The sequence below is a fragment of the Auxenochlorella protothecoides genome (genome assembly GCF_000733215.1).
Source record: "Auxenochlorella protothecoides strain 0710 unplaced genomic scaffold scaffold63, whole genome shotgun sequence".
Classification (NCBI taxonomy): Eukaryota; Viridiplantae; Chlorophyta; class Trebouxiophyceae; order Chlorellales; family Chlorellaceae; genus Auxenochlorella; species Auxenochlorella protothecoides.
Genome location: NW_011934362.1, coordinates 186,190 through 202,717, shown reverse-complemented (window position 1 = coordinate 202,717; position 16,528 = coordinate 186,190). Strand labels below are relative to the sequence as shown.

Sequence of the window (16,528 nt, the reverse complement as noted above, 5' to 3'; positions counted from 1 at the left end):
GACACATGGCTCTGCGGCGCCCGCAGCAAGAACACCATCATCTCAGCTACGTGACCAGGGTCTGCGAGCAAGCAATGCTCTGATCACCAATGAAGGCGTCCATGTGGATCACATGGGTGGAGCAACAAAGGCAGGGGCGCCACGCCCGCCCCCCCCCTAAAAAAAAGCTCTTGTCAGCCACCAGTCCAAGTAACCTGTAGGAAACGGGTGTTCCCGGTCTTCTCGATCACGTTGTAGGGCGAGTCGCAGCAGGTGCAGTTGTTGCAGCTCATCTGGCAGAAACCTGGAGGTGGCCGGTCGCATGGAGAGGGCGGTGAGGATGGGGAGGGAAGGAATCGAGCTATGGTAACATGCACAGCATAGGGCACATACACCCAGAATCCCCGTACCACCTCACCGTCACTCTCCACCAGCTCCTCCAGGGCACCCTTCATGAATTCAGCCTCGCAGTTCCCAAACAGGGCCTGATGGTAGCAGTTGTAGGTCACCGTAAGGGTGTCGTCCGAGCGAGGATCGGCATCGGAACAGATGCACTCCTCCGCCGTCTCTAGACTAGCCACGGTGGCCGTACGAGGCACGGTCTTGTGCGGATCATTGTAAAAGAACGTCATGCCATTGTGCGTGTTGACGACAACTGCGGCATGGACGCCGCACAGGCAGACCGCCCCTGTGCCAGTCGTGGGAAGTGGGGGAATGGGGATCACGGCGGATTCTGGGCAGCATGCGCACTTGGAACTCCATCACAGGACATATAATGCTTACCCAGAAGGACAGCCAGCGCTGCAGTGAAAGCCTTGCCTCCCATGGTCAGGGCCCGAGGAGCTCGCGGCGCTGTCTGCGCGTGGTACGGACGTGCCACGCAGGGAGCGGGGACCCTGAACGAGGGATTGACGCTATAGTCTGTTCAACAATACAGAGCAATATCTATCGTATTGGCGGAACAGGTAATGTCCGGCAGCTCCACATTGCATGGCATCCCGACGGACCTCGGACGAGTCGAGGAAGGTATGTGGAGAGGGTCAGACGCGCTGATCGTCGGTTCCCAGCACACCGACTGCGCTGCGCACGGGAGGTGCGCTCGACCGCTATCAAGTGGCTCTGTTGTACCGTCCTCGCTGAAAGAGTATCGTCTTCGGCATATCTGCTGCCATCATGAGGGTCGCTCTTGCTTTCGCGGCCTTCCTCGTGTTCCTGGCCAGCTCCGTCAATGCCTACACACACCCCGAAGAACGTAGGTCGCGAGGTTGGAAGGACCCTCTAATGCTACTATCTGTGCATGCAGGGCCATGCATGGCGCTGTCGAGGCTATGCCGGGGAGCACGCTCATGCCCCGCGCGCATACCCTCCTTCCCCATGCAGTCGCGAGGCTGATCGCCTTCCGCGACAAGTACAGGCCGGTGGGCTGGGGCTGGCAGTACGCCTTCCGCACCTGGAACGTGAGGTTTGAAGAGGGGAGGGGGCCCCGAGGATTCGCAAAGAGTTGTGGGGCGGCCGCGCACATGGCGGTCCGGTGTGTGATCGGCACAACCCTGTTCCCATGCCCACGCCCCCCCCACCACGCAGTGTCCCACGCGCGCAAACAACAGCGACAGCGAGTGCGATCCCTGCGGCCGCGAGTGGTGGGGGGTGAGTGGGAGGGGCTCCCTGAGAGCTGGACATTACGGTCGGAATGGTGCTGCCCTCAGGGTGAAGGTGTCCTCTCCACGCTTCAAAGAGCCTGCATATAATAATGTCTAATAGCTTGCTTTTATTGAGTTACTATTATAACTCCTCCACTCTGCAGAACTGGGATCACATTTCCTGCAGGAGCACCGACACCCTCTTCCGTGAGTTTCTGAACCATGTTGCTTCAAGGGTTTGGCCCAAAATGTGCAACTGGAATGGAGCCCAAGTTGCACTGCCACTGCCAGACCTTGCGCTTGCTCTGCCTGGGGTGGCATTGACCATTTGTTCCTTTGAGTCATCTCCTACCCACAACATCCGCAACCCACCAATATAGTAGCCTCCTGCCGACCTTCACAACCCACTCCCTCCTTTCCCCTGCAGGCAATGATCGCATCCCTGGGGAGGGCTGGGTCACTAACATCCATTTCTCCCTGACGGGGGCGGAGGGGACCCCTCCCCGGGACCTGTGTGGATTCGTGCATGCCAAGGAGTGGGACTTCAAGGTGTGCAACCTCAACGGCACCCTGCCCACCTACCTCGGAGGCGACGGCTCCTGCATGCCGCTGCTGGAGGAATGGGACTTCTCCCGCAATCACATGGAAGGTGGGTCCTTTTCTTGCTTGTTTGTGTGGTTGGTGGAGCTGACTTGGGCCTGGGTGTGGTCATGCAGGGAAGGATGCAAGTCGCTGTGAGAATATGGCATGGCGATGGAGTGACAGAGCAGTCTGGGGGAGAAGCAGGCGCCCATGCTGTCAGCCATGTCATGGTGTGAACAGTACACTGTACTGGACAGCAACGCACCAGTCGGCATCTCGCTTCTTGAATCCTGCAGGTCCCATCCCGGAGTCCGTGGGGACCATCGAGAGGCTGGTACGCTTCAAGATGCAGGGCAACAAGCTGACTGGGCCAATCCCAGCCAACTTTGGGGACCTGAAGGCACTGGAGTGGATCCGCGTCTTTGGTGAGTGGGTGGGACTGGAGAATAGGACCGTCCTCGACCATTTCATGGGCCTCCATGGTCTCAAACAGCCCATCGGCAAAGCGTCCATGGGGAGGCAGCGACAGTGCCTGGTCCCCTGAATGAGGCCGGGGCCAGCCATGCAAGGCTGACCTGCTCCTCATTGCTCCCTCACCAGACAACAAGCTGTCTGGGACCTTTGGCGAGACCTTCAAAAAGGTGAACCCGCGGATGACCCAGCTGGCCATAGGTGGCAACGACTTTGAAGGCGAGCTGGGGGGGGTTGTGAGGACGCGGGATGGGCCCCGGCAGAACTGCTTCATTTGCTGCGGGCACCTTGCCATAATTTCCTTGCCTGAATTGGACTTGTCGAGCGAATTACCCCAGCCTGACAAAGAGGTTGTGCAGGTGTGAGCTGTCCAGCGCACACGGCATGTGCCCAACCACTGCCTGCCCTTCCTGAGGGTTCCCACTTCACACACCCATACCCTTCTCTCGCTCCTCCACACAGGCGACCTGTACAACTTTGCGGAGGTCAGCCTGCAGAATGGCAACATCACCTACCTGCCCAAGATGTGCGGCATGATCCCAGTCGGCATCCAATTTGCCAATGGCTACGACATCGGCGGTTCTCCAGGCCTGGGTCTCCCCTGCCCAGATGAGGTAGCAAACGGGTGGCCCAATGCCCTTTGATCTCTTGGGTCAGGCCATGAATCGTGTGTTCTGTCAGTTCAACAAGCGCGTGTAACTATTTACATTTTGCCCAGCGGCTGTACAGTGACTCCCCGATGCGATGCTAGGGACTTCCCCCCCTAACCGGATGGGTTAATTTCCGTACCACAGAGATTACGTCAATCATCACATGCGCTCTCAAGCCGCAAAAATAAACAAGAGCACAGTCCACATCGCGAGGAGGTCGAGCTCGAAATAACTGCAAATCGTGGGTTCCGAGGTGCTGGGCAGACGGCGGTGTTGTCAGTGTCAACCTCCGTTCGACTGTCGCAGCCTAATCAGCTCGAGGCTCTCACAGCGCCTCCTGAAACGCCGTCGGTGGCCTTGCGATGGCCATTAAAACACAGTGGAAGCTGAAAGATATTCAATGGAGGGAGGTCTTCAAACGCCAGGTGCGTCGCAGTCATGCGCTGACAGCTCGGTGCATGGCCCGGGAGACGCGGTAGGGTCCCCGACCCACTCGGCTTGCCCACACCTCCTCCCACCGCATGCTCGCAGGATTATGCCACATTGCTCCTCACCGCCTGCTTCATCGTCGGCCTGGTGATCCCGTACGCCATCTCTGATCCCCGAACCAGCGCCTACATCATCTACGATGCCACGATCTCTAATGCCGGTTATGACAATTTCAAGCCGTCTGTGCCCAACTTTGTGCCTGTACTCGTGCCCCTCCTCACCTTCGCGATCACTGTGGTGGTTGGGGAGTTGATCAGCAGCAAGTCCCAGCACAACACCGTCACAGAGGCTGTGGCATCCGCACTCTTCTTCGTCCTGGATGGCATTCAGGTGGGCATGCCGGCATGGCCATGCCTTGGACGGGCAATGCTCATTGCATATCGGGCATCTTCTTGTAAATTACAAAGCTTGCTTGGCTGTCACTGGCCGGCAATGATACATGGCACCAGAGTCGTTCTGGTGTGTGCTGTTCTCCAACCTGCAGGTGTATAAACCAGCTTGTGCCGTTTCCCACCCCTTGGCATGCTGCCCACACACAACTCCAACCCCCAACAGTCCTTTGTTTGTGGGCTCCTGGTCGTCCAGATCACCAAGCTGGTGGTGGGCAGGACCCGCCCCGACTTCCTGGCTCGGTGCAATCCTATCATCCCGGGCAACATCACCATCACCATTGGGGGTGACCCAAATGCTCTCTGGCCCTGCCAACGCCCCTATGACGATGTGCTGAAGGATGGCTTTCAGTCCTTTCCATCAGGCACGGCTGGGGTGGGGTTCGCTGCGCTGCAGTCTGCCTGGTGTGCGTCTGGGAAGCCTCCAGCTTAGCCTGGCACATTGTCGCGGGAGATTGCACTTAGTCACCGCAGGGCAGCCACTCAATGGACCTACTGCCCCTGGCAGTGACGCGGCTGCAGTCAATTGCGCACTACTGTGCAGTCTCCATGACACTCCTCGCCCGTTGCCCATTCCAAAGTGTAGAAGGAATCCCTTCTCCTCGCCGCCCACCCACTCAATTCCTCCACCCCCTGCAGGCCACACCTCAACCGCTTTTAACCTCACCGTCTACACCTCTGCATACCTTATCTGGTGCTGGCACATGCGCCTTTCCTGGACACCAGTCCATCTTAGCATGAAGCAGCAGTTCCTGCTGGACCTGCGCAACGTGGCGGCCAAGCTCTGGATGCTGGTGCTGCTCGGCGTGGCATGGGGCATCGCCATCTCCCGCATCATCGACAACCAGCACCACCCCTCCGACGTCATCGGGGGAGCGCTCATCGGTGGGTGCACGACAAGTGGGTGGGCTCCATTGCTGGCGCAAATCGAGTGCTTTCAACCGTAGAGTGACTGGGGCTCATTGGCGAGGGCCTAGGAATTTTGAAACTGATTGTGTCCCGAACCTGATGTCGCACATTCACTTGGGCTTGCCGGGCCGTGATTGCTCCTCAGCCCACTCATAACCACCCCCATTTGGGCAGGCATCTGCATCGCACTCATCTATGTCCTGCGTGCCATTCCCCGCTACAAGCGCGTACTGTCGCCAGAAGTCAAGTCTGCACAGGGCGACCTCGATGAAATGTCGGTGTAGAGTCCGCCTGGCAAGAACCCTAGCCCAGTACTCCTTCTTTGTGTCAAGTATGCGCTGAGGATGTGTGTTACAGATTGCTATCACGTCCGTAGAGAGATACACTCCTGTGCGGAGGCGTAGACCTCCCCAATGCATACCCAAGCGACACCCCAGCTTGACCCTTGCTCCCAGCTGTCCTGCAGTAATACTCAATCACACGAACACAGGAAGCCCTCGTCAGGGCGGGGCCCCCTCAAGGTAGCTCTCCATGCCAGGAAGGACGGCAGAATCTGCACTAAGAACTGGGGTTGTGAGACGGCAGGGGGAGGCAGGGATGGGTTAGTGGGGACACAAGGGTGCAGACTGCACTTTTAGGTTCTGCAACGCAGAGAATGCCATGTTCAGGGCAAGGAAAGCGCTCAAGGGCTGGTTCCAGATACGGCATTCCGCGGAGTTGAATCGGTATTCAGCACTGGATTGCTCTGGCAAGCTCCCGCGTCCCCCAACCACTCCCTGCCCTCACAGTAACACGCAATTCCCACGGCGCACCACCATGCCTGCCATACCTGTTGCAGTGCCCTCATTCGCGGCCTTCTCCGGCAAAGCGGCTGGATGGCTGGCACTGGCAGTCGCATAATATGTGGGCGCGGAGGGCACCTGCGAATTCGCAAACCCCATGGTCTCTCTTCCTATGTGACAAGCAATGGTGTAGCATGCCAGACTTGTGGAGCCTCGTAGTCCTGCACGCGGTGCCCTACTCCACCGGCCACTCTCACCTGAGGCGCTCTCGAGTCTGGCGCGGGTGCCTCGCTGAACCTCCGCTTCCGGGCGGCGGGCGCAGCCATGTGGCCCGTGTCTAGGTGTGTATCCCGGACAGCTGGGGGGGCCGTGCAAGCGACAGGCGGGTGCGCAGATGCACACTGGGATGTCTGTTGGTGTGAGCGTGGCAGGTTGGCACCTGCAGGCGGCCCAGCAGCAGGGTGTAGAGGCGGCCCTACGGCGTACTGCGGCGGCGGCACCGCTGCGTACTGCGGCGGTGGCACCGCGGCGTATTGCGGGGGCGGCACAGCGGCATACTGCGGAGGCAGCACAGTCCCATACGGCGGGGGCGGCACAGCTCTGTGGTGGCCTTGCTGGGGCCGAGGAGGCTCACCCACCACCCCGGTCGGCACAGACACCGGCATCGGCACTGGCGGCGGGGGCAGGGGCGGCAGGTAACTCCCCGAGCCCGGCGGCCGCGGCAGGCCCGGGAAGGCCGTGACGAAGTCGGCGCGCACGGTGTCGATCAGGCTGGTAGTCAGCCCACGCGCCTTCTCCAGCGCCGCCCCGTCCCCCGCCGCCAGGAAGACATGCAGTGGCTCGCGCGTCTCCGGCACAGTGGCGGAGCCGGCGCCGCGCAGCGCCGCGACGCAGGCGCAGGCGCTGGCGATGTGACCCAGGTAGGCGTTGTTGGGGCCTCGCACGCGGCCCGCCAGGTCCCAGGAGGCGGGGCAGGAGGCGGGGATGCCCAGGTACCTGCGGGGAGCAGGGATGGGTCGAGCAGAGTTTGTGGTGCACAGTGAGGGAAGGGCAGAATAAGACGGGAAGGATGAGCGAAGAGAGGGCGGGGGTGTTTAGAGAGTGCGCCCAACACCTAAATTACCCTCCGAGACTGCCACTCAGCGATGGCATCTCGACAGACCACTCTACGGCATCCCACACGCCACGGACTCAACCCCCAAAACTCACAAGCAGTGGAAGCCGGGGCCAGATATCGGATAGGGCGAGGCGTCTTGGGCTGGCAAGGGAGCCGTTGACACATGGGGCTGGGAGGAGTGTGGCAGCGTGGGAGGGGCGCCGGGGAGAGGCTTTCCGCGCAGCAGGGCCTCGAGGTCTGCCGCGGCAGCGGCGCAGGCAGACAGGCGGGATGCGACGTCCTGCAGGGGGAAGGGTGTAATGCAAGTCATGCTGGGGGGGAGTGCCAGAGCAGAGCCTCCTGGCGGGATGCTGAGGAGTAAGCACTCCTGTACTGTCCTGCGGCACGGACTCTGGGATGGAACACATTCGCCATCCCCCTGTGCATGGATCACGCACCTTCTTGACAAGTTCTGTGCCAGGGGCGATTCGAAGAAAGATGGGGGGATCGCTGCCTGTGGGCGGCACCACACCCGGCGGGTAGTACCGCCCCTTGGCTACCACGCTCACGCCCCACCGCTGCTCTATCGAGTCGAGGGTGCTACGCTTGGAGAGGTGAGCCCGATGGTGGGGCTCACTTGCATTGATGCTGATGTCGGTGAAGCTGGCCGATGGGTGAGCGGCAGAGGCCTCAGGCTTAGGTGCAGGGGTCCCTGCTCTCGGCGCTGGATTGGAGGGCCCCAGGCGGTTCAAGGCCTGGCAGGAAGAAGCGTATGGGCTACGACTGAGTTATTTTTAGTTGATTAATAGTGATTACACCGCCAAGTGCACGACAATGACGGTGGGTCACGAATATAACAGACCAGTCTCGACCTGCTGAGCGATGATGCGAGCGGCAGCCGCTGCGCTCTCCTGAATGGAGCGCGCAACGTCGACCGGTTGTGAGGCTTGAGGTTCCTCAACGTCCCATTTTCGTCGCTTCTGTCGGGGCGCTGCACCGTTTGCAGCCATAACTGGGCGGCCCAGCTATCATGCAACTCGCACCCTGGCGCTTGTGACACGATGCATCGCATGCAGCCTCAAGTCGTTGAAGCAAACATGTCAGAGCGATGCTCGATTATTGCCATGATGTCCCCCCGAGGCCGCATGGCGAGCTGCTCCTTCACGACCACAATCCACCCTAGGGCGCGAGATCCGCGGTGCAACTTCTCGAATGCAGAGGACAGGAGGCAGCATAAATGCATGTTTAAACTTTTCATGGTCGTCATTCGCAACTATAATACAAACTTGATGATGAGACACCGTGGCGAGAGCTTGAACCGAGTGTAGGGGCCTTCTAAACATGGACGACATCGAGTTCGACTTCGAGAGGTCGCTGGCCTCTCAACGGCAACAGCAGCAGCAGCCACCTTCTACCAGCAGACTCTATGAGAATGCTTCGGGAGGGAAGGGAACGGAACGCCCGCGTAATTACAGACAGGTGAGAAAGGGGAAGTGGCCTGCTTGGCTGTCAACTGTGAGGGGGTCCCCTTCCCAATGGGCTGGTTTCCAATCCTGACTCACCATCCCTGTCCGTCCATGCAGACCGTGTGCACATACTGGCTGCGAGGACTCTGCATGAAAGGCGATGCCTGTGGTTTCCTGCACCAGTTTGACCCAGCCCGCATGCCGGTGTGCCGGAACCTGCTGAAGAATGGGGTGTGCAAGGATGTGGACTGCCCCTACAAGCACAGCATGGAGGAGATCAAGGAGTGCAACATGTACAAGCTCGGATTCTGTATCTACGGCCCAGCGGTATGTTGGTCTTGAGGGGGCAGGAGCATTCAAGTTTTTGAAGAGATTTGACAGTCGAGTGGCACCATAGTGGTGGTTTGCCTCTTGAGCTGCCTTGCCCGTATGTGAATTTTCCTGTGAACGTCGACAGCTCAAGACTCACTCGCGCCCATCCTCCTTCCCCCCCAGTGCCGGTTCAAGCACACCCGGCTCGCAGGCCCCCCCGCGGAGCCCAACCAGCTGGAGGCCGCCAAGCCCAAGGAGTTTAGGAACGTGAGCATCGTGGCGGATCAGGCCAACCGCGGCATCCACTTGCTGGGACCCCACGGTCGGCCGCGGGACCTCAACCTGCCGGCGCTCACGGCCGGCCCAGGCACGGCGCCGAGGTCCAGGGCCATGGTGCCTTCGGGTGCCGTTCGATGATGCCTGGTGCTCTCTGGTGTTTCTTGCACCTGCTTCACTCCTCCCATGGTTATTTAAATGTGCATGCACCACCGTGCACAGATTTTGAGTCTGCCCCCCTTCCTCCCTTGCTCCTGCGCTATATTTGTGAGCATGTTCCAGCAGTACAGAGGGACACTATGTGCCAGAGTCCAGCAGTGGAAAGTCCTCGAAGGAGAAAGATAGAGCAAACATCTCCAGACAAGGTCGAGTCCCTCAGGCCCCCCTCTTCTTTGCTGCACTCTCCTTGAGCTTGAGGGTGGGTGTGGCGGCCAGCAGCGCTGGCCAGTCGGGAAGCCCCGGCCCAGACCCCGAGATGCAGCCGTCCAGGTCCAGCACGATGTACCCGGTCTCGGGGGCGGTGGATGGGGCCGAAGGGGACCCCAGCAGCCCACTCTCCGTGGCCCACGCCTTCCACTGGTGGGGGTCTGCGGGCTCCAGCTGCCAGCGTGGAGCGCTCTGCGTGTGTGGCGTGGTGAGGAGGGAGGCTCTGGTGATCCAAAGGTGCATCTCAGAGGGGCAGGGAAATGACCACATCAGGTGCCTCTATTGTTTCACCACCCACTTCCCTCTTCACAGACCTGCGCCGGCGCCCTGGGCGAGGGCCCCGCGGCAAACCCCTCCCCGCCTGCGGCCCCCTTCCCGGCCGCAAACTCCCGCCTCAGCCCCTCCAGCCGCTCCGCCGTCTCGCTGTCCTCCTGCAGCACCACCGGCAGGACGCAGATGCCACGCTGCGCCAGCGCGGCGGCGTGCGGCCGCGCCGAGGCGAGGGCGGCCGCCGTGAAGCTGCGGCGCCCGGCGAGGACCAGGGGCCGGCGGCTGCCGCGCAGCGTGCGCAGCGCACGTGGCACGCCCGCCTCGCCCCGCGCCGGGGGAAGGAAGCGCAGCTCGCCCAGCGCCTCCTCCCGCGCCGCCTGTGCCACGCCACGTCGCCCCGCCGCCCAGTCCCGGGCCAGCAGGAAGCCGGCCACCCCTGTCACCGCCAGGTTGATGGCCAGATTCTGGAGCGCATCGGGGAGGGAGGCCTCCTCGCCACGCCCCAGGAACCCCGCCAGGCGTGCCGCCAGCACCGCGGCGCCCAGCCCGGCGCCCAGCGTCACGCCGCCCAGGCCCAGCAGGCGCAGCGTACGGAAGGGGCTGCGCGCCTCGGCCCGCAGCGCGGTGCTGGACTGGGCGCCGCGCGCGGCCTCCAGGCGGGAGCGCAGCGCGGGCCAGCCGGGGGCGAGGCGCAGGGCCGCCAGGTCGGGGTCGCGCTCCACCACCCGCAGGGCCAGGTCATGCACTGTCACCGCGCTCTCCAGCTGCGCCAGAGCCTCCTGGTACCGGCCGAGCGCCGTCAGCGCGCAGGCGCTGTTGTAGGTGGCCGCCCTCGCCTCGTCGGGGGAGGGGCGCATGGAGAGGCCGGCGCGGAAGAGCTGGAGCGCAGTCGCTGGGTCGCCATTAGAGAAGCGCTGCAGGCCGGCCTCCACTGCATCCTTGGCACTGGTCACGGAGAGGGCGGCGGGGGATGGACCGCTGCGGACCATAGTGGTGGATCGGGCGGGTTTCCTACGGGGGTGGCCGGGCGGGGACCGCCGGGCGGGTGCCGGCACAGCAGGCAGCGATGCATGGAGCGTTCCATGCCTCTCATGGCATGTCCCCCATGCCGTCCGATTCGCCAGGCAGGAAGGCAGGCCGAGCAGCCGCATAAAGCCTAATGCCACAATGACAGTGTTTGGGGGGGTGCACGAGACCGCAGCACAGATACCGAGCGCTGTAATGAAGGCGACATGTGCCCTGCCCGGCGGACATCTCCCAGGTGGAAAGAGACCCTGGATACCTCCCACAGGACCTTACGCCCTCCTCCCACACTCCATCTGCAAGTCGCAGCGCCGGCCTAGCACAGCACATTTGTATCGATCGACTGATTGAATGCATCTGTCGTTCCCCTGGAGGCGATAGCGCTGGTCGGCCTACCTCGACATGTCTGGGGCTCCGTGACATGTCGAGCACCTGACAATAGACCCCCGACTGTTAGGAAGCCCTTCTACTGTTAGATACCGAGCATATAGGATACGTCAGCATGTTTTTTGATGATGGGGACGAAGACGAACGTGAGGGGGCTGGAGGTAGCGGGGTAGCCTGGGCCTGCAGGAATGTGCCGCCTGCCAAATCTTGTCGGATGTGCTCATGAAATACCCCCTTCCCATCCCTCTGACTGCAGCCTTGGTGCCCGCACGGCACACCCTGTTTCGGGGCCAGAAGCCGGTTCAGGAGTGGCTCAAGGAGCTGGAGCGCGTCAAGGTGCACCTGACTGGTTTTGGCGACCTGGCGGAACAATGCCACCTTCGCCCTGGATGCTGGGTGCTGTGCCCACCTCCACACTGCGGCCACAGGTCAAGCATCCACCACGACGCATTATCACCTCTCGAAGTCTTGGTCTCCACCTCCCACCGACAGGAGGACGCGCTGGCGCACCCCAGCAAACCGAGGCTCACGCTTCAGGATGTCGCCGACCGCGCCATGGACTCTTCGTTCCGCGGCCGGCTGGTGCCCACCAGTCCCCGCTCCATCGACGCCTGCCTGCGGCTGGGCATAGACCCTGCCAGCCTGAGGCACATCCCTCTGGAGGCCTATGCCAAATGGGAGAGGGACCCGGAGCTGGCGCGGCTGGCGTATGATTCGGAGGAGTCGCTGCGCCAGGCAAGAATGACAGTGTATGGCAGCGAGGCCGAGGGGAGGGACCCTGTTGTGTGTGGTGTGATAACCAATGCGTGGCACGCAGGGCCCTGGGAAGAGACACCCACATCGAGATCAGCTTCAAGCAATGTGTTGCCCCTGCCCACCGAGCAGACTCGGGTGAAGAACCTGTTGGAAGAAAGGGCGCGGCTGGAGGAACAGGGCCTGAGCGGCCAGCGTCGCGCCAAGGGCCCCTCCCAGCCCGGGAGCCCAGGTCCCGGAGGCGGGGCGCTTGGACAAGGTGGGGCGTGGGGGGTGTGCAGGGCGCATGACAAGTTGTGCACCCCACCCACTCGGAGCGACAAAGTGTGGTATCTCACAGCCACCCTTGGGAGCGCATGCGGTGCTGCTGCGTGGGACAGCTTTCTTCCCCTAGCGGCAAGGAGAAGCCTTGCCAGTATGGCTTTGCCACCCTCCTGTTGTCTAGGTGTTGGGCAGGATGCCACGATGGACATGGTGGAGAGGGAGGCCAAGCGCCTGGAGGTCCTGCGCCGGCGGCAGGAGCGGGAGCTGCAGCAGATGGTGGCGCACGAGGTGGCTCGCCGGGAGCAGGAGCAAAAGGCCAAGGCCAAGGTGAGGCAGCAGGGAGTAAGATGCCATGCTGCTGGAACTCAGCGGGGCTGCTGTATCCCAGAGCCATGTTCTACTGATTCTAGTATTGGGCCAAGGCAGGGAAGCCACAGCACCATCCCCCGTAATCGTCCCCCCTTGCATCAGATCGAGGCGCTGGAGCGGAGGACGGAGGAGCAGAGGAAGGCTCGGGAAGCGGCTGCGGAGGAGTGGAGTCGGCAGCAGAGGGACCGTGCCCTTGCCAAGAAGCAGGTGTGGTTTCGTGGCTCTCTTTGACACTATCGTGAGTTTGTGCCAAACAAGAACTGCCCATGTGGATCCAACACTTCACAAGGCATCCGAAGAATGTATGGGTCATTCCCAGAACCGCCCATGCACATGCACCACAAGGACACAGATTCCATTTCCAGCATCTCCCTTGCCCCCTCCTTCAGGAAGAAGCTGAGAAGGAACGGCAGGACCGGGAACAGGAGGCTGCACGCCACGCACGTGAGGCGGCCGCTGCTGCAGCCGAGGAGGAGGAAGCTTTCAAGCGGCGCCAGATGGGCTACCAGAAGTGAGTGAGGATGCACACAGCCATGTCCAGTCGACATGTAGCGGCATACGTCAAACACAGGAGCAACCCCTGAGATCAAGTCGTGCACCTGACCACCCTTTCTGGGAGGCACTCCTCATGTTAGGGACAAATTTCCAACGCATCAACCCCCTCTGCGCCTGCAGAGAACTTGAGCGGCTCGCAAAGGCCAATGCTGCCCGAGCCGAGACCGATCGCATCCTCGCCGAGCAGGAGGCTGCGATTGCGGCGCGGCGCGAGGCAATCCAGCAGCGAGAGGCCCACAGGGAGGCGGCCAAGGTGACCCATAGGGAGCTGGGGTCAGGGGGTGGGCGCGTAGGGTTGCTCCGCTGTAGCTTCAGGGTTCCTGGCGGGCCTGGAAAGGTGCATCTGACATGGGCCGGGGCCTAAAGCCTTGATTGGTCCACGTGTCGCAGCGACCATCCTGTTCCCCTGAACTTCCCTCCCCAGGCGGCGCTGATCGAGGAGAGGGCAGCAGCAAACGCACTGCAGCAGCGACTGGCGGAGGCTCGCATCGCCACCACCCTGGAGAGCAATCGCCAGAAGATGGAGGAGAAGATCAAGGCGGCCCAGGATCGCTGGGAGGCGGCAGAGGCTCGTTCCAGGTCGGCGTGATGTGGCTATTATTATCTGTGGGAGGGAGGTGTGTTGCTCAGCGGATGGAAGTGGTGGAATACAGCTTCCATCCTGATGGCAGGATACCTCCCTGCACTCTGCGAGGATGACCAGGCTGTCTTGCCATGTCCTGCTGCATGTAAGGCTCCCAAGACTCTCTCCACCTTGAATCTACCGCCTGGTCCCTCCTCAAGCAGGGCCTTGGAGGCTGCACGTCAGGCGGAGGACGAGGAGAAGCGCCGACGTGACCGGGAGAAGGAGGAGCAGCGCAGGGCCACATACGAGGACGCGCGGCGGCAGGAGGCGGAGCGCGTGGCGGAGGTGCTGCGCCGCGCCGCCGACAAGGACGCCGACCTGGCGGCGCTGGCGAGGGAGAGGGAGGCCGAGGCGGCGCGCAAGGCCCTGGAGCGGCGCCTGCAGCTCAAGCACAAGGCCGAGGCGGTAGAGCAGATGAAGCGCCGCGACGCCTTCGAACGTGCCGAGGCGCTGAAGCGCATCGAGGAGGAAACCTCGCACGCACAGGCCCTGCTGGCGCAGAGGAGCGCGCTCCAGGTGTGTGATGGTGCAACGATGAGGGGCCGGATTGTGTCACGGTGGGCCGCTGATGGGTGTTACGGCGCACACCTAGGTGCTTCATCCAGGGTTTGGCAGGCTTGCAAACTGCCAGTGACGCTGGCAAGTGCTCCCAATGGCTTTTTTGGTGCGGACGTCGTGAGATGACCCAAAACATTCCCTCTTTTTGTCCACCACCCCTTCCCCCTTCCCTTGCAGCAACAACGCCGTCAGGCCAACCTGGATCTGTCGGTCCAGAGGCAGCGTGTGGCGGAGAGCATGTCCAAGCTGCTGAGCAGCGGCGGCTGGGAAAGGGCCCTGGCCCAGGGGCTGGATGTCTCGTCCCTGCTGCGCAAGTAGTCGCAGCCGCCAGCGTGCAATTTCGCAGTTGATAGCAGAGCGGAAACTGTATGACATGGGGACCTGGCAATGGCTGGCCAGGTGGTCAGACCTCAGTCGACACTTTCTGCTCATCCTGCACCATGCATAGTCTCCATCACACATTGACCTGGCCCCCGACATTTGAGGGCTCAAACACCTGACCCTCACGCGACAAAAAGCCTCACCCTTAGCGCAATCCCTGCCATCACTGTGTGGACCTCCTCTGACCTCATGCCCTTGACACGTCCCCGTGAATGCTGTACACAACACGGTCAGGGTGGGGGAGCGCCTGGCCGAGACACCCTGCATCCAAGCACCCTCCTGCCTAGGCTATGTAGCGGTACAGCGTCCTGTCTGTCGCGTCCCGCTCCATGAAGTCTCTCTCGATGAGGCTCTCGATCCGCTTCTTGATCACCTGTGAAGGAGGGGGCAGGGGGCTCGGCGTTGCATGTTTTTAGCTGGTGCTGCACTCGCCAGTACAAGAGCTGGGGGGGAGACGCGAGGTGTGCAAGGAAACCACTTCCTCTGTCACGATGCAGTGTCCCTTCCATGCCCGACTCCCGCCTCGCTACCTGCTGGTTGGGGATGAAGCGCACAGCCAGCTGTCGCGTCACTTCGCTCACAATGCTGTTGTGCGACAACTGCTTGCGAGCCTGAGGAAGTGTGGGACGATGGGGGTGGTCAGATGCGGGCGACACAGCCTGCCACGCGTGCGACAACGGAAGCAACAGTCGCCTACAAGCCATGAGACGAGCCTGTTCTCAAACCTCAAGCTCGAGCACACCCGCTCCAAACACCCGGCCAGCAGCACAGCACCTTCATGATGCGGACAATGGCGGCCTCGATCTGCGGTTTGCGGTCCTCCTCCACGCGCTCCCGTGTCTCCTCCTTCCCCTCGTCGCTCTCACGCTGCATTGCGATGGGTTGGAAGGGCTGGTCAGGTGGGGCACAGGGCCAGTGGGCGGTAGGGCGGGGGCTCCTCGCCCCAGAGAGCTCACAGAGATCTGGGTGCCATGCTTGATCTGCAATGCCCGACCGCCAGCCCGTCACATGATCCCCTCCTCCTGTCCCTCTCTGTACATGGGACCCCCCTTCGCCCCATACCTGGGCCACCACCATGCCGATCTTGACCTTGTACAGGCGCGATTGGAAGGAGTCGTTGACGGAGAACACGTCCGCGTCCCCAATCTCCTTGCTCATTGGCTCCTTGCGAAGGACGTTTTTCCCCTGGAGAGGGGTGCCACGTGCGACAGTCGGGCAAGCGCCAGTTGGAAGGAGGGGCAAAGCGGTGTGCGCTTGATTGGCGGGCTGGGTGTGCAGCCCAGGCAAGAGGTCTCCTCCAGTCTGGGGCGTCCATGCTGCATCCGAACTCCAGTCCGTCCGCAAAAACACAACTCGCACATGGACACCCGTGCCACCCTACCCCCTGCCTCGCACCTTGACACAGGCCAGGCTCTGCAGCACTCGCCGGAGCTCGGCGTCCGGCACCTGGGTGGCGGCCAGGATCTCCCGGGTGGTGAGCCGGTCACTGTCGTTGAAGAGCATGAGCACCACCATCTGGTGCGTGTTGCAGCTGAGCTCGTGCCGCTTCCCTCCGAAGTTGGCCTTGATCTCTGCTGTGCCCATGCCCGGCTGCCACGTCAGCTTGCGGCCTGGTGGGAAAGGGGGACCGGAGGGGGGTTGGCTGGGATGCTGTGGATGGCCGACACGCAGTCAGCAGAGCAGGGGCGGTGAGATCACGCCATGGAGTGGGTTGGCGCACGCCAGACGCACACGCGGCTGGCCCTTGGGAGGCTGCGCCCTGCCTGCCACCACCCACACTGCCAGCAGTCCCCTTCTCCGTGAGTGCAGGGCAGCATGCCCTTGCCCATTGGGAAGGACGACGCTCTCGTCACTCCCCCCCCCCCCCTCCTCCGTC

At 62.0% G+C, this 16,528-nt stretch overlaps 9 protein-coding genes across 9 annotated transcripts in view; 5 read left to right on the top strand and 4 right to left on the bottom strand.

Annotated features, from left to right (window-relative positions):
* Window positions 1-173: 173 nt before the first annotated feature.
* Window positions 174-805, bottom strand: F751_5461 (hypothetical protein; the record flags this gene model as incomplete). Its single annotated transcript, XM_011402583.1, has 3 exons — window positions 174-283; window positions 398-667; window positions 763-805. The coding sequence occupies 3 exons, from the start codon at window positions 803-805 to the stop codon at window positions 174-176; spliced, it is 423 nt and encodes a 140-aa protein (XP_011400885.1).
* A 347-nt stretch (window positions 806-1,152) lies between these two features.
* On the top strand, window positions 1,153-3,316 carry F751_5460 (putative leucine-rich repeat receptor-like protein kinase IMK3; the record flags this gene model as incomplete). The annotated part of the gene is made up of 7 exons (XM_011402582.1): window positions 1,153-1,243; window positions 1,360-1,436; window positions 1,564-1,630; window positions 2,047-2,268; window positions 2,498-2,626; window positions 2,802-2,873; window positions 3,135-3,316. 7 exons carry the CDS (start codon window positions 1,153-1,155, stop codon window positions 3,314-3,316), a joined length of 840 nt encoding a protein of 279 aa, XP_011400884.1.
* Window positions 3,317-3,684: 368 nt separating this feature from the next.
* On the top strand, window positions 3,685-5,393 carry F751_5459 (PA-phosphatase related-family protein; the record flags this gene model as incomplete). Its single annotated transcript, XM_011402581.1, has 5 exons — window positions 3,685-3,747; window positions 3,854-4,141; window positions 4,367-4,487; window positions 4,840-5,085; window positions 5,284-5,393. 5 exons carry the CDS (start codon window positions 3,685-3,687, stop codon window positions 5,391-5,393), a joined length of 828 nt encoding a protein of 275 aa, XP_011400883.1.
* Window positions 5,394-5,609: 216 nt separating this feature from the next.
* On the bottom strand, window positions 5,610-7,610 carry F751_5458 (Protein RIK; the record flags this gene model as incomplete). The annotated part of the gene is made up of 4 exons (XM_011402580.1): window positions 5,610-5,674; window positions 6,526-6,887; window positions 7,101-7,288; window positions 7,446-7,610. Coding segments are annotated over 4 exons (780 nt in total), but the record flags the coding sequence as incomplete, so codon positions are not given.
* Window positions 7,611-8,328: 718 nt separating this feature from the next.
* F751_5457 (Cleavage and polyadenylation specificity factor CPSF30) lies at window positions 8,329-9,182 on the top strand (the record flags this gene model as incomplete). Its single annotated transcript, XM_011402579.1, has 3 exons — window positions 8,329-8,466; window positions 8,571-8,780; window positions 8,949-9,182. 3 exons carry the CDS (start codon window positions 8,329-8,331, stop codon window positions 9,180-9,182), a joined length of 582 nt encoding a protein of 193 aa, XP_011400881.1.
* A 234-nt stretch (window positions 9,183-9,416) lies between these two features.
* F751_5456 (hypothetical protein) lies at window positions 9,417-10,726 on the bottom strand (the record flags this gene model as incomplete). The annotated part of the gene is made up of 3 exons (XM_011402578.1): window positions 9,417-9,659; window positions 9,782-9,931; window positions 10,007-10,726. 3 exons carry the CDS (start codon window positions 10,724-10,726, stop codon window positions 9,417-9,419), a joined length of 1,113 nt encoding a protein of 370 aa, XP_011400880.1.
* On the top strand, window positions 10,478-10,897 carry F751_5455 (hypothetical protein; the record flags this gene model as incomplete). Its single annotated transcript, XM_011402577.1, has 1 exon — window positions 10,478-10,897. One exon carries the CDS (start codon window positions 10,478-10,480, stop codon window positions 10,895-10,897), a length of 420 nt encoding a protein of 139 aa, XP_011400879.1.
* Window positions 10,898-11,262: 365 nt separating this feature from the next.
* F751_5454 (Reticulocyte-binding protein 2-like protein a) lies at window positions 11,263-14,589 on the top strand (the record flags this gene model as incomplete). The annotated part of the gene is made up of 10 exons (XM_011402576.1): window positions 11,263-11,293; window positions 11,404-11,483; window positions 11,640-11,937; window positions 12,346-12,491; window positions 12,636-12,740; window positions 12,923-13,044; window positions 13,209-13,341; window positions 13,513-13,667; window positions 13,875-14,229; window positions 14,449-14,589. The coding sequence occupies 10 exons, from the start codon at window positions 11,263-11,265 to the stop codon at window positions 14,587-14,589; spliced, it is 1,566 nt and encodes a 521-aa protein (XP_011400878.1).
* Window positions 14,590-14,935: 346 nt separating this feature from the next.
* Window positions 14,936-16,528, bottom strand: part of F751_5453 (Cullin-3B) — a gene marked incomplete at both ends in the record, with an annotated part of 5,898 nt that continues 4,305 nt past the window's right edge. The window contains 5 exons of the mRNA XM_011402575.1: window positions 14,936-15,025; window positions 15,183-15,263; window positions 15,427-15,519; window positions 15,715-15,837; window positions 16,048-16,254. Coding sequence (XP_011400877.1) covers window positions 14,936-15,025; window positions 15,183-15,263; window positions 15,427-15,519; window positions 15,715-15,837; window positions 16,048-16,254 — 594 coding nt within the window. The remainder of the gene's footprint in view (window positions 15,026-15,182; window positions 15,264-15,426; window positions 15,520-15,714; window positions 15,838-16,047; window positions 16,255-16,528) is intronic.